Source organism: Pseudorca crassidens, chromosome 11 (genome assembly GCF_039906515.1).
Source record: "Pseudorca crassidens isolate mPseCra1 chromosome 11, mPseCra1.hap1, whole genome shotgun sequence".
NCBI lineage: Eukaryota > Metazoa > Chordata > Mammalia > Artiodactyla > Delphinidae > Pseudorca > Pseudorca crassidens.
Window position 1 is genome coordinate 60,939,004 of NC_090306.1, and position 16,436 is coordinate 60,955,439.

Consider the following 16,436-nt stretch of genomic DNA (forward strand, 5'->3'; position numbering starts at 1 on the left):
TGTGTGTCATTAACAATTTTTCTACCAAGCGCAAATAACCCACTACAGACTGAAAACAAAACAAAACAAAGCAAAACAAAAACAAAGTCACCTTTACATTTGGTCATATTGATATTCAACGTAAGACCGCATGTCACTAAGCAAATCATTCAAACTATAGTTGGGAGATACTTTCTAAACCCCGTGGTCGTAAGAACAAGAAATTGAATGATAGTGCAAGCCTATCTGTTCACTGTCCTCAAAATAGAACAGGACCCATCTTCTCGTGAATTTAAAAAGACACTGGAATGTTTTTATGGGAAAGCAGTTCAAAATAAGAAGTACTGATATAGTTATAGTGAATATCCATATCTCCTACTTCAACCCTTTCCCACCGGAATGTGAAAAGTGAATAAAGACAGCAACATTTTTCAAAAAGTTAACTTATATTAAAAATATTTTTATAAACAATTTTAATACTACAAAGTAGTATTGCAATACAAAGCAGTTCAAATATTAACTGTTCTTTAAACTGTTAAACTTTATTATAAATTAAAATTTCTTTACAAAAAAAATTGCACATAATATTTGACCACTCTTAGGTTCTGATGCACTGGCATTTGCAATAGTTTCTTTAATCTTCAAGTTAAACAGTCTCGGCAAGGAGTCCAGAACGTAGAAAGGGCAATAAACAACCCTGTTAGAGCATTCAAGTGCAACTAGCAGACTTGTGGCCATGGCAGTTACACTTTCCTTAAGATGGACTGCTTAAGTTTTAAATCCTGAAATGAAGAATCTCAAAAGGTTTAAAGAGGAAAAACTAAAAGGGACTGCCGGCTTTTTACTGTAAACACAGCCCTGGAAATTAAATCCCAAACAAGAATCTCTCAGGCATCAGAGAGTGTCAAGTGAATCAGGAATAGCACAACATAAAGGAAGGGGGAAAAGTAAAAAATAAAAACAAAAACAAAGCAAAATGAAAATAAATGTCAGTCACTTTGAGGAACTATACTTACGTACATGATGTTATGAGAATCTGGCAGGGCCTAGAAGCAGGCCAAACAGGAAGTTCATTTATCCAAGCGAAGAGGGTCATGTTCATTGCTTCCGGTTTTGAGGATAGGATATTGTAGGGGACTTGATATGATCAGTAATGCTTGTCTGCCTTACACAGACCTTAGCCAGGGATCAGCCTAATCTTGAAGGATCATTCAAATAATTTTTGGCAATTATTATAAGGACTTAGAACTGACTGCACCCAGTGTTCAGTGATTCTTGCTTTCTGTTTTGTAACTGTTTAAATTTAAGAGCTCATTTAGGCTGACTCCAATCTCTTGGCACTTGGAAACTAGTTTTCTCAGGTTATCAGTTTTACCTCCTTCTGACGCTTCAAACAAGAGTTGCTGTAAAAGACAGGGAAGCATAGAAGTAAGACTTAGCTAGATTTTGAGCATTACCACATCAATGGATATGGCACATGCAGAAAATTTATAGGAAAACTTCAAGATGAAATAAAAGATAAAAAGCATTACATCTTTCCACAGTGATGCACAAAGAGGTAACTTCTGTAAGGCTCTCTGATATAAACGGTGGACCTATAAGATAGATATATATACAATTCCATCAGGAAATGTGGTGGAAAACACCTTCATAATCCTAACTATTTGAATGGTACTTCATAATATAACAACATTCAAGACAACATGGTTATGCTGGATTTTGGAGTTTCCAAACATTTAGAGTTCTTAGGATGTTAACTTCTATGCTTTAATCCTTTTAAATTGAGAAGTCAACAAAAAGGGCAGAATAGCTATTTTAAAAAAAAAAAAAAGCAACCCATCTGATAGTCAATCACGGCTTACCTCTCTTTGTCCCTTTAGAACAATCTCAGCAGCAATGGCTCTAAGAAAAAGAAAGGAATATAGAAAAGGGAAAAGAAAAATTTATATATCTTTGAACAAAATGAGATACTACCACTGGCAGAATACTGACTGTGGGAATCTGAGTACAAAACTTCCTGAAAGTAACAGGCTAAATTTCCAAGGAGGGTAACCTATAGTGAAAAGAAAAATTCAACAATTTTTATCAACTTTACAATAATAAAGCAGACCAGTGTTTTGAACATAAATAACGTTCATGAAAAATACTCATAATTACTAATAAAAAAAAATACTTGGCACTAACACCTTTAAAAGAAAGAAGACATCAGATTATAATAGGGGGAAACCCCGCATTTCAAAAGCGATAGTCTTAATATGTGTATAGCAGATCTGTTTGTTTGGTAACAGTATTGTTATCTATATGTTCTCCTTCAAGGAAAATTAAAACTATCCATTTTGCTTCTAGAGGCAATTGTTAATGAGCACGCCTTCACTCTTGGTATAAAACCTCAGCAAGTGCCAAAAACAAATCTAAATTAGAAGAGAGATCTCTCCGGGGGAAAAATAGATGTCATTTCAGATTTACCTGTCTGGAGCAAACCTTATAAATAAAAGCAATAGCTATAAAAACATGTACATGATTGTTGCATTACATTTTCCAGGTGGCCAGGCATGTTGGGATATTATATGTAAACATCTTGGCTTGAAGTTTCAGAATCTGAACATTGCTTTCTTCCCATTCATGTTGAAGTAGCCTGTAAAGTACATTCAGGAAAATGAACAAAAGCATTGCAAGTATAGGGAACTTGAGCTCTATGAGCAGAATGTTTGATGAAGCATAATTTTTGGTCAGTTAAATTCTATCGAGGCTATTCAGCAAGTATTTGTAGAATGCCTCTTACAAAACTTACCCTGGGAAAGAAACATGCAAACTAGCAAAAGGTCTAGTCAAGACCCATACCATCTTCAACAAACTAAAATAAGGCTGATGTATTCCTATAGGATACTAAAGCATTCTCTCCAAATTACACTCCACATTCTCCCTCCCCGTAAATTTTCTAAAATAATGAATTGATATATTAGTGCAATTTCTTGGTATTTTTCTTTCTTTATTAAACACAGTATACTTAATTGTGAATGTTTCTTGAGCTAAAATGTAATAAGTACAGTGACTAATTATTAAGTTCTCTATTCTGAAAAAAAAAGGACAAGGATGACCTTAAGGAAATAAGAAGTATCAAAAGTAGAACTTTACCAACAAAACCAACAATTAAACTACCTATATTCCAAAATGCCTATCATTATAGAAACTACTCAAAACATCAGCACATTTTCTATTTCACATGTTTTATCAAAGGTGATGTTTTATAATACAAATTTCTATAATTAACTTTGGCAGATTAGCATGCTTATTACTAAGAATCTTTATTATAAAACGCTATGGTGTTATTTTGTTACTCTTATCACAGTCTTAAGCCTTTGAATTTTTTTCAATCTCTTATATCATTTTCCTACATACACGCTAAGTGGAATGTAAATGCTCTAGAACACAAAGGGATATTTGATAACTATTTTAGGCACCTTATAATCCATAAAACAAGCTTAGAAACATAAGACACAACTGATGCAGTGGAAATGACAGCACAAGTAGAAGCCAAAGCTTTAGTATGCAGTGTACCTTTTTGAATCAAAAAGCACAATTCCTGAGGGTTGAAATGGGTTTTACTCTATCAGAGCAGAAAAACTACAAAGAAATGCTCTAAAAAAAATCTTGTAATTGAATGTATGAAATCCCTGGATAAGTGTTTCTCAAATGTGGTTTGAGGGCTCTAGCTCAGGAATCTGCATTTTAAATAACCATCCCAGGAGATTCTGATACATGCTAATATTTGAGAATGACTGACGTATATGAAAAGAAGTCATAGTAGGACTTCCCTGGTGGCGCCTGCCAATGCAGGGGAAACGGGTTTGAGCCCTGGTCCGGGAAGATCCCACATGCCACAGAGCAACAAAGCCCGTGCGCCACAGCTACTGAGCCTGCACTCTAGAGCCCGCGAGGCACAACTACTGAGCCCACGTGCCACAACTACTGAAGCCTGCGCACCTAGAGCCCGTGCTCCGCAACAGGAGAAGCCACCGCAATGAGAAGCCCGCACACCACAAGGAAGAGTAGCCCCCGATCGCCGCAACTAGAGAAACCCCACGCACAGCAATGACGACCCAATGCAGCCAAGAATAAATAAAAAATAAAATAAATTAATTAAAAAAAATAAGTCGAGACTTCCCTGGTGGCACAGTGGTTAAGAATCCACCTGCCAATGTAGGGGACGTGGGTTCGAGCCCTGGTCCGCGAAGATCCCACATGCGGCGGAGCAACTAAGCCCATGCGCCACAACTGTTGAGCCTGCACTCAAGAGCCCGCAAGCCACAACTACTGAGCCCGCGTGCCGCAACTACTGAAGCCCACGCGCCTAGAGCCTGTACTCCGCAACAAGAGAAGTCACCGCAATGAGAAGCCCGCGCACCGAAATTAAGAGTAGCCCCCACTCGCCGCAACTAGGGAAAGCCCGCGTGCAGCTTATCTCTTTAACACTTAAAAACCTCTTAAGTAATACTCCTTTGCTGCATAAAACATGCTTTGTGCTTATAATGCATGTACCATGGACAGATGGTATGTGCTTAGGGGACACAGGTGAACTTTACTTGAATTATATGCCCCCTTATAATCTGCAGTTTTCTGAAGTAACTAGTTCTCCACATTGACTTTTACACGAATAGTTACATATTGCTTAACAACTTTGAAATTAAAGTGGAAATGAGGCAATAGCCAAAGAGCAGACTATTAGCAAGTTTTCAAGAATAATTTTATATGAAGAGCCTATACAATTGAGCTAAGAATTTTATTTTTTCTTACCTCAGTGCAAGTCCAGAATTAGTTGGCATAATTGAGCAAAACCGTTCCAAGGTTTTGGAATGCTGGATCTTTGGAATACAGCTCAAATAAAAGAAAATAACCTGTGAAGGTTGGGGAGGTGGGGAAAGGAATACAACAAAATGTGAAATCCAGTTACCTATGTGTTTTAATGAGAAAACCAAAATGGTCTTTAAGACATGAATGTATAAATTATAACAATGTATGATGCTGTGAGTTACAGTTCCTACCATTAATTATATTAGTGACTTTCCAAATATGAATTAGGAAATATGGTCTAGTGATGAGAGCCATGGACTGAGAACACTGACAAGAAGCCAGGAGTCCGGGTTTTCATTCCTGAGTCTACCTTTACTTGCTGTATAGCTGGGCAAGTCATAGGGCTAATAATACCTGCCACATCTTGCTCATGGAATGCCCGTGTGTAAATGACTTAATGTCCATAAAGTAGTTTGAGATCCTGGGATAAAGAATGGCATAGAAGTACAAAGCATAATAATTGGTTATCCCGGTAACAACAAAACCACCCCACCAAAAAAATAAATAAATAAAACACAGAGATGTTTTAGTCTATACTGAGCTTTAGTAGCTTTTAGCTTACACGCACTGAATAAAAGGGGTCTCTGAAAATAAATCAATTTTTAAAAAACCCTTTGCTTCACTGCCTACAAGAAGATGACCTTATAAATATATCAATATCCAGACTCTACTCTTAAAATTCCAAACAGCATCTGATTTCAGCTTTCTTATGTCCTATGTATAGCTATATCTGCTTGACAAAATACTGATAAAAAGAGCAGCTATAACATGTAAGCACATTCTTACTTATTTTGAAGTTATAGAATTTTTCATTCAGTAAAATTTCCAATTACTCAAGCAAAACATTACTGACATTATTACAATTACTTCTTTTGATCTCTCTTCTTTAATACGTATTAAACCTTAACATCTCTTCACTTTTGCTTCAATGCTGAATTTTCTTAAATAGAAGATAATCAATATGCACATTTTATCTTAACTGAACTTTAAAGGGCTCTGTGCCTAGATTTTGAAGAGATAAATAGAAAACGTGGTCAAGAACAATAGTAAATGCTAGTAAAGTGGTCCTAGGAAAATCTCTCGATATTAAACAGGAGTTTTGCTATCATTTAAGTCCCCTACTTTTGTATAAATATCTAAAGAAAATAAGTTTTAAATTCTTACCCTATTATGAAATTCATAGTTGGACCAGTAATCAGCACTGCTAAAAGGAATGGGGTATCGGGCAGGGACTGTAACCAAACATCTATTCACTAAATCAGTAAAAAATCTGAATTCCTGGACTTTGTTTCTGGATCCAGCAGCTCTATTATTGGCAAAGACAAGATAACTGCCAAAAGAAAAACATCATAATTTAGAATAATTAAGCCAGTAATTCTCTAACAAGAAAGCTCATCAACCCTTCCCCAACCATATCCCCTTATTTCAAATCCCATTCTTATTAAGAGGAATTAAACTTACTCCAGCCAAATCTTCTGCACTATATCAGACTTCATGGCCACCCCTAACGCTGCCTCATATGCCTCCACTGTCTCTTTAATACTTGATTGAAGAGGATGACAAAGGCTGTTTAAAAAATGAAGGAAAACATTGTATGTCTACACCTCAATTCGATCAGGTAAAGGAATGACAAAGTATAAACATTACAGATATTATTACAATAGAATCCTTCTTTTGAGCTTTCTTTTTTTAATAACATATAAACCTTAGCATCCCTTAAATTTTGCTTCAATGACTTTAGCAACAGGTTAATTTTAACACAGTGTAATTCAGTAATAAATAACAGATGCAAGCCTAGTATGCAACATTTCTCTCCACAGTAGATAATGTCTCACCAGTATATCAGCCACAAATAAGGAACTTGGTGGTTAAACATTTCATCATCAAAATTTCCTTTACATAAACGGGCTGGAATGTCAAGTGGTCCTGGGATATTTAAGAGATACCTGAGGAAAAATATCATGTTTAAAATTATGCCTATGTACACATGGATTACTATTGCTTTTTTTAAAAAAAAAATTCTGTTTCAACTAAAACTTCCTTGTTTATACAGTAATGAGACTTTATTTTCATGTGTATACCATACCGCTTTGGTCACATCTCTAGCATCATATATTTATTATCTTATACTTACTTGAATAATTCTTCTTCTATAATGATTTTTAAAAATTTTATAGCCCAAATTAAACAAACCACCATAATCATCTAATGAAACCTAATTAAAAACAGAGAATAACAAATGAGACTACCAAGTATCTAAAATTTTCCCAAAAAATCTGTACTTTCTTGGAAAAAAAAATCTTTGAGTTATAAAACTTGATATCTGAAAACAATTTCTCTCTCACATACACACAAATACCACTCTACATTTAATTTTAGACATGATATAAAAGCGTATTCTATAACATATTGGCCCATAAGGCACTTGTCAAAAAGAGGTCTATGATCAAATAAGATTGAGAAATACTGCAAATTAAAGCCCCCTCTTAAAAAGCCACAAAACGTATTAGGATATTAAAGGCTCTAAGAAGCCAATCAGTAAAAAAATCTATTTTACTTTGGTAATTCAGGTTTCCCCCCAATATATTTGAATCTGTGTGTATAACATTACTAGCATCTTCAGGAACAATGTTTTTAAAGGCAATACGTTGATTTCGACAATGACAACCTAGTATTAACTGTTCACAGTGAATTTAGCAATTATTTCAAGGAACTAAGTTTTAATGGATTAGAGAGGCTGTATGGCGGCTGGGGTGGGGGAGGTTGTGTGCTGGGGGCCGTAAGAAAGGGAAGAAATGGTACTTCTAGAAGGCAGATTATCATCCTGACTTGGCCGTAACTAGCTGTATTACCATGAGTTAATCACTTAACTTCTAAGAATATTGACTTTTCTCAACTGAAAACTGCAATAAGTAAGAAGAGATAACTTTAAATCTAATCTATATAAGACTATCCCTATGCCAACTTCAGTAAGGTGAATGAAATCCCCAAGTTAACTTTTATGGTTATCTACTAGTCTTCAAATTGATTTGAAACACACGAAAATTACTCCATCTCAATCTTTCTGTCTGTCCTTATACTAAATTTTACACATAAAATTTTCCAGTATAAAATTTATACTAAATGTTATATAGAAAGAAAAATGACAGACTCTAATTCTAAATAAATATTACAGTTCTACGTACTTTGCTTTACAATTTCTACTCAAGAAATAAAAAAGTATTTTGAACTTATGAAGAGCACTGACTTCTCCTATTAATAAGCTTCGGCTCTTTTATAAATTTTAAAAATTTCTATCAATACCAAGTTAAGTGTGGCAATGCTGAAAACTCTCTCACTTACTGCCATTCTCTTAATATTTGACTTTTGTATAAATATCTAAAAAATAGATAGGCTCTCATCTGTGCAAGCTTTCACCACATCTACCCAAAATAAGGACTTCAAATTGTCTAAATAAGCACAGGATACCTTTTCCTCATAATTCTTGGTGAATTATCAATTATAACTTTACACACAAAAAATAATAAAGCAAGATGACTTAGCAAATAATGAGAAGATTATTTGGAGTAGCCCACTTTCACATTTTTATTGTCACTTATTTATTCTGCTTCATTAAGCTGACATCAAGAAGATCTGAAGATCTTTGACCATGGCACAAACTGGCAGCATCTTCTTCAAAGCTAAAGCAATTACCTCCATGCTGAAGGGAAGATCAGAACCAGCAAGTCTTTAAAAGTCTGGTTCAGCCTTGAATTTATCCTGTGCTTAAGTCTGAGATGTTAAAGCAATCTAATTTAAACAGGGAGAAAGTCAGCATGGGGAAGCTAAACAATCTCTAAATTTCTCATACAATAGTTTAATTTTTCTCTATTAATTTGCATTTCAAATTATTCTTTTGTAATTAATTATAAGATGTTAATCTATATGTAGCAAAGCAGAAAGACTTTCAGGAAGAGTACTAACATCACTATGTCAATAAACTGGCTATCTACCGTAAGAGGACAGATGTAAAGACTCAAGTCTGGTAAAGAATGGTGACCCCAAACTTTTTGCCATATCTCAAATAAAACTGCCATGTTCACAAAATATTCTAGGGTGGATAGACCACTGACTTAACAAAATGTGGGTTATTTTTGAAAATATTTTTTTATATAACACTGCTATACTGTGGGTGGGTGCAGGGAGGGAGCACCTAAGAAAAGAAAAATATATGCAAACATTAGACTTGCATATATAAATCTAAGACTCTATCTTCACTTAGTATTTTCCACAAGAATATTTTTTTAGGAGATATCCAGCTTAGACCTATCTTCTCTCAGTTCTTCCTAACATACAATAAAAAAGTATGTCATGACAAATATCTTCCTTTTGATTTTGTTTTACTTAGGATCAGCAAACTACACCTACCTTCATAAATAAACTTTTATTGGAACACAGCCATGTCTATTCATTTATATACTGTCTATGGCTGCTTTCTTCCTACAAAAGCAAGGTTGACTAGTAGTGACAGGCCATATGGCTTGCAAGCCTAAAATATTTACTATCTGCCCCTTAAGGAAAAAAGTTCGCTGATCCCTACAGAGAGATGAGGAAGAAGGAAAGAGAACGTTAAAAGCCTCCAAAAAAATCCCACTCTTTAGGATCTGAACAAGAACTCACAGGGAAGCAAATAAAGGTAGTAAATACAGAACTCTATATAAGCTACTGAGAAAGTGATGGTTGAGAAAAGAATTCTCCAAAGTTTCTTACTCAACAACTTTCAGAAGTTAAAGCGGTTCTCTTTAGAATTTTTTTTTAAAAAGGCATATTATTTACATTCACTTTAAAATCACCAATCCAATAAATTAAAACTCATTTTTTCGAAAATCACTGAGATTGTCTCAGGATAATTTGTTGCTACAGTATTAATTGCTAAAATTAACAATGACAGTAATTAAAAGAAGCATGAATCACCATGGTGTTAACATAAATTTAGTGTTCTTAATCCAAAGAATGCAAAACATTTTACATCTTGTGTCTATTTTTATTAAATTCTACTGCCCTTATAACAATTCTGTAAGAGGGTATTCAAGTGTCCTAAAAAAAAAAAATCAGTCTAAAGTATAATCAATCCACCAAGAAACTGGTAATCTTTCCACTGAGCTACACTATTTCTCATTCCTCTACAAATCAAGAGTTCTACAAACTTACCGAAACAGATCCAAGTTACTATACTTCTCAAACCCAGGTTTAAAGAAGGATGCGATAAATTTCCGCAAAAATGGAAGAAGATTATCTCCTCGATTCTATTTTTAAAAGAAAGAGGAGGGATACACATTAGGCTTACAATGCTTAATTAAAATCTTTCAAGGGAGGAAAAGCCCTCCCCCGCCCCCCCAACCACTGATTAGATTAGGTTTTTTGAGTAGGTGGAGGTAGAGATGACTTTTGTATTCTGACCTCCAAATTGAACTAAACATTAAACAGTTTAACACCCAATATACCACAAGCTCAAGTTTCACTCACCAATTTCACCAATTAGCCATTAAGCTCTATTTACATGTTTGGCACTGTGCTAGGTGTTGGGAGTAGGGGAGCTCTAAATCAGAATAAGACATGGTCCCTGCCCTCTGGGAGTTCTTAGAGTAGTATACAAAGTAGTTATAAGCAAAATTACAATGTAATGTAATTACGTGCAATGGTAGAACTATGCATGAGGTATTATGGCAGAAAGAGAAGGAATACCTAACAGTATTGCAAAGGGCAAAAGGATCAGTAAAAGCATCCCAGAGAGGCTGATGCCTGAAACATCTTAAAGGATGAATAAACGTGAAACATAAAAATATCATATTTAAGAATTATGACTTTTTTTTTTTACCTGCGAGATGAAGAATTTGCATGTATGATAAAAAACCTCTGCATTCTGAAGATTTTTTTCAAATGCAGTAAGCCACACTGCCCTAGCTTTGTCGTGCTGATTTGTTTCCAAATATAAAGCAACAAGGGATTCCAACAACTGGCAGTTCATGGGACATGATTCCAATAAATATTTACAAAGCTTCACTGCAGCCTCATACCTTCACAAGAAAAACACACATTTAAACACATGAAAAAATCAATTTTTAATATGAGGTTAACTGCTTGTCAATTAAGTTTTACCTCTCAAGAAGCTGGTGCAGAACAATCATGTTTGTGTAAAGTGGAACACAAGCCTCTACTCTTTCCTCAACAGTAAGGCTCTCATCTGTGCAAGCTTTCACCGCATCTATCCAAAAACACCACAATAACATGAATCAAACATAAAATGAATTATCTGACTGTGTTATTTAAACTCTAAGGTAGCCTATTCTTTTGTTTGACTACATCTTATTCACCTTTACTAAACTCCTGGTTTTCACCCAAAGGAGGTATTTCAGGTATCTCCAAACTCCTAAAATTAAATCTTTCACCCTCACTTTCCTGTTAAGAATAAAACACCCAGTATGAGCTCTTGCATCTTTGCATTTATACTAAATTCCTGAAAAATTATGTCAAAGAAATTAAAGAATGAATTATCTTTTCATCTTTCTCCGACCCACTTCAAGAGGCCTTGCTCTGCTGATCTACAGCCATTTAAACGTCTCCCCCTAAACTTGATCTTTTCCTTACTCCTTCAAAACACTTTTCCCTTTGTAAAGAGTCCTTTACTCGATCTTGCTACTTCTTAGAGAAAAGTCCTCCACTGTTTCACTTTGCCCAACTGTCACCATTTCCTCCTTGCCCAAGGTGGTATGACTTCCCAGAACTGCTGAGTTTAAAAATGAATGTCATTCTGAAACAGCACTTTTGAAGTTCACTTATAAGGATCCTATCTAAACAAATCTATCTCTACATTCATTTTATCTGATTAGCATTTGATAATGTTCTTCCTCTTCTTTTTAATTTCTTCTTGCCTCTGCTTCCAAGAGATTGTTTATATTTTCTCTTGGTCTCATTCACTGACTCAATCTCCCTTTTACCCCTTACAGCTACACTTTAAAATCTCCATTTCCTCAAAGAAAGTATCTCATAGCTTCAGCTGGTGAATAACTTACTGGGAGTGCACATTAAAAACTGTAAAGCACTATATAATACAATAATTTCTATGTTGATAACTTTCAAATCCATTTCTCTATCCATAATTGTCCATTTAAGGTGCACTTCCTTATTTCCTTCTGCCAACAAGCATTTCCACTTGGGTGACCAATTATCATTCATAAATACCACTCCTACTACCAAAATCAGTCTTCCCAATTCACCAGTTTTCTATTAGTACCCTTACCTTTTCCTGGTCTCAAAACCCTGAAATCATCTTTGACTATTTTTTCTCTTCTTCCCTGACATTTAATCTGTCCCTAATCTCTATATGGTAACTTAAAATGTCTCCAATAAATACTCTCTCTTTCCCAGGTTACTTTTTTTAATGCCTCAGTTATGGCTGTCAGCTTCTGGTTGGTTTTCCTACCTTTGGTATCATTTCTCTCCAGCATATTCTTTCTTTCTTAAAGAATTTCTATTGTCATCAAGCCTACCATACTTAAAAGTTCTTGAAAATCTGGTATCATTTCCACTTATCAAGCTTAATTCCTACTGTTCTCCAGCACAAAAAGTCTCACTTTGATAAGGACTCTCCCTTCTTCTAAGCTCCCTTTAAATCCATTGCACCAATTCCTATCTACTTGTTGCTTTTTGTTTACTTAGCTCCCCTAATAGGAATGTCCTTTTACTTCCTTTCTTCCCTAGTTTATTCAATGAACATTTACTAAGCGCTCAGTACACTGCCAGACATTATAGGCCCTTGAGAAATACAAAAATAAGACAAGAGTCCCATCTTTGAGGAGGAGGTCCACCATGTCAGTCACATTATAGGCAAGCTTCAAAGTCTAGCTCTAAGTCCTAATTTGTCTGTGAAGACATACTTGATCATGCCAACCTGCAATAATCTCTTTCCTTCAGGTTTATGGCCTGTACCATGTAATTCTCTAAATCACAGATCCCAGTCTCTTCTCTAAGCACAGAATTTAGACTATATACTAATAGTTATGTGGCCTCATATGTTTATTAATTATGTCAGATGTATAGATTTTATCTTTTGACTAGGCTATATACTTATTAGAAGGGAACAGGCTTTATATCTTATGTATGTTCCAAAGCAGATACCTCGGTTAGTACATAGAGGAATCAAACTCACTGACTGATGGAAAAAAGATTAATTACTTGAAAAAATAAGATATTATCTTTTAACTTTCACCTTGATAGATTGCTTTACAAAATTTACCTGGTTCTATGATTCAATCAACTCATTAAACCTATGTAAATATGCTATATTATGTACATATTTAGCTGATATCCTTTGCCATAATCAGAAAAACGTAGCTTTCATAGATGCCAATGCCCATCTTATCTGATTCAATCCTTAATTTTTTAAGCATTTATATAATAAAGTGTAAAACTTGCAATACATAAATTTGTTTCATTTAATTTTGAAGAATCATAATAAGCAATAAGTTGATGTTCTAAATAATTTATAAACATTTATACTTACCTTCAAATACTGCTAACAACATGTCAGGATTAGTCTTTACATCTTGAACTGCTTGCCACGGCATTAGAAATGGTTCTATATTAACAATTCTTGAAGGATTGGCATTAGACGGATCATAAAATTTTGAAGGGAGAACGTTGAATTCGATAAGATGTATGTAGGCCAGCCATGCCAAACATCGATCACTTGTTTTAAGGTATTCAGCTACTATTCCATCATTAGCCAATTTCAATGCATTCTAGGTAAAATGGAAAAATAATCTGAAGGTGTTTTTAAAAATATTCCTAATAAGATTCAACTGTGAAGGCAAAGAAGATTAAAAGTGTTTTATTTCTTTGGCATGGTTCTTAAATACCTAAGTCAAAATTCTGATACTCACCAATTTTTTGAATGGAGAAACTCTTTAGAGATATCAATACCAGATTAACATAATTTTTACTATGCTACGGTTTATAACATAATTAATGAAAAGGTTAAATTTATTTGTATATTTTAAGTATTTTGAGATTCAAAATCTAATAAGATAAAGAGAAAAGAGTAAAAATAAACAAAAAACCTCACCACACCCATATAGAAGATTTCCACTATGGACTAATTTTTTCCCTTTATGGTTTGAATATTGAAGTTTATTCTGGTGGGTACTCAGCAAATATTATTTTCATTTAAACCTCATAAACACTCTAAATAAGATATTATCCCTACTAAATAAGCAAAGGAGGAAACAGCTGTAAACTTACCCAAATTCACACAACTTACCAGTAAGTGGCAAAGATTCAAATCTAAAGCCTGTGTCCTTATCTTTCAACAATGCTACCTGTACTGTTTTAAACCTTTAAAAAATTCTCTACAGAATGTCATTAAATGCTATAATAAATGTTTACCTGTAAAACTGCAAGTGCACTTTGGCATCTTCCAGTAAATATGTGTAGCTGAACTCTAAACAAAAGAGCCTCTAAAAGCTGAAAGGACAGAATATCTGATGCTTCCCGCTTGGCTGCTCCCATCAGGAACTCCACCATTCTCTCACATACGTAATCCTTTTCTTCAAAGGTGCTTTCTAGGTGCAGAAACTGCCCAAATGGATTTCACATGATTACTCCTGCTTCATAAGAATATCTAAAACTACAGATTTTTCACATTTCATTAAGAAACTATCACATATTAAAAATTCAATTTCTATAAAAAGGATAATTACAAATATGTATAAACCCATTGTACAGTACTATAACCTAGATTTCCCCTTCTACCACAAGTTGGAAAGTGGAATCAGATGAAAACTAAAACAATACAGATACACTCTCAGAATTATCACTAAAGCAATTTCACGTCTCCTTTCCTTGAATCAATAAATGGCAGCAAGACCATGATGGATCTCCAAAAGCTCACGTTTATGATCACATACAATCTGAATTGCTCAGGTGTGTGACTGTATAAAAATTTTGAGAATAGCATTCATATAAGAAATATGTGACAAAATAATTAAAAGATTTAATCTTTTAAAGAAATTAAAAGGTCCTTTAAAGACCAAACAACTTAAGGAAAAACATCACACCCTATAATTTGTGGTGATCAATAGCATTAACTTTGGTACAAGGCTGCAGGTTAAAAGCCAAGCATTTTTCATTGTCTAAATCTATTCAGTGAGTTAGGAGAGTAACAAAGTGGCAAGTTCATTCATTAAGGGATACTATGTTATCCAAATCTGTCTGTTCTGAATTTCAGTTAGCAAGTAAATGACAGATCTGATAGTAACAGTTTATATGAAAGTTTATCTGAATCTAATAATTCCTGAGTTCAGCTGGTAAAAGTTCACATATTAATGAATATTTATTTTATAAGTGAATTAATCATAATTTTAAGTTTAAGCCTGGGTAAGAAACACCCCATTTTCTCAGAGAATGAGGAAAAACCCACTTTTTCACCAAATCTTTTAAACTTAGCAAGGTTCGATATTAGTATGATTTACAGATAAAGTTTTTTCCATAAGTAACAAGGGCATATAATAAAAAGACCAAATTATTTCCTAGCTTTCATGAAAATGTTATATAAGCATAAAAAGAATATTATTAAATTATTTTCAGGTGCTCAGCAAAAAATTCATTTAACTTTGCCCAAACCAAAACTGCTTAAGAATAGGTTAGTGTAAAATGTTTTAAAATGTTTGTTTCCTCATTACCAATAAAGTAAACAACAACAAAAATCACCTCTTCACTAAATACTGTCTTGTTTAGTCTAAGTTAATCCTGACCCAGAGAAGTGGCTTTGAGGTTACTGGACAGTGAAAGTAAGGTTATTATTATATCTATATGCAGACAAAACATATGATCTATTAACCTACACATCAATATTTAAGATAACCTAAAGAATTATTGATAACAAACACACACACAACTTTATCTTTTCTACTCACAGTCCAAAAACTTTGATAATCAGGAGCATATTCAACAGCTGTTTCACACATTTCCTGCACCTCCTCCTTGGTTCCTCTTTTTGAGAACAATCTGAGGTAATGACACCAAATTTCTGGATTGTCTTTGTTGTTTTCCAAAGCTCGAGCCAGAACATTTAAAGCAGAATCCAAGGACTCGGAACATAGCCTACATGTTTGAAAGAAAAAGTAGGACCATTTTTTTTAACACTTGAAGATACTTTTTAAATCAGTCTAGTTCTAATAAGTCAACTTTTTAATTCCATTTTCTATTAGAACCTACCAAGAAGTTAGAATCACCAATGACAAAGGGAGGTAGATTAAGATTTTAAATCACATCCATCCAAAACAGGTCCCGATTTCCCACTGACCCAACAATTCCCTTTTAAGTGGATGTTCAATGCGCATTTACCAGATAAAAACACAGTGTTATAAAACCACTAGATTATCAACTTCAAATGTGCTTTATGTCCATGTTCAGCAATACCTTTTATGATTTCCACTGGTCTGGGAATGGGAAAAGTTAAACAATTCTCCCTCAAGGCCAGCTACTACTAGCACAAAATAATCAAAGCTTTCAATATAATAGTTCTTTTCAACAGTCAAGGGCTCACTATCTCTTGGAGGAGAAAACTG

General features: G+C 34.3%; 1 protein-coding gene across 3 annotated transcripts in view; it reads right to left on the minus strand.

Annotated features, from left to right (window-relative positions):
• Nucleotides 1-500: 500 nt before the first annotated feature.
• Nucleotides 501-16,436, minus strand: part of ZFC3H1 (zinc finger C3H1-type containing) — a 49,236-nt gene continuing 33,300 nt past the window's right edge. For all 3 annotated transcript variants that reach the window (XM_067697350.1, XM_067697349.1, XM_067697352.1), the window contains 14 exons: nt 15,783-15,969; nt 14,254-14,442; nt 13,373-13,610; nt 10,969-11,074; nt 10,688-10,886; nt 10,021-10,115; nt 6,666-6,776; nt 6,292-6,396; nt 5,995-6,160; nt 4,774-4,874; nt 2,513-2,614; nt 1,842-1,881; nt 1,512-1,574; nt 501-1,382 (listed from right to left, as the gene is read on the minus strand). In XM_067697350.1, coding sequence (XP_067553451.1) covers nt 1,245-1,382; nt 1,512-1,574; nt 1,842-1,881; nt 2,513-2,614; nt 4,774-4,874; nt 5,995-6,160; nt 6,292-6,396; nt 6,666-6,776; nt 10,021-10,115; nt 10,688-10,886; nt 10,969-11,074; nt 13,373-13,610; nt 14,254-14,442; nt 15,783-15,969 — 1,840 coding nt within the window. In that variant the 3' untranslated portion in view covers nt 501-1,244. The remainder of the gene's footprint in view (nt 1,383-1,511; nt 1,575-1,841; nt 1,882-2,512; nt 2,615-4,773; nt 4,875-5,994; nt 6,161-6,291; nt 6,397-6,665; nt 6,777-10,020; nt 10,116-10,687; nt 10,887-10,968; nt 11,075-13,372; nt 13,611-14,253; nt 14,443-15,782; nt 15,970-16,436) is intronic.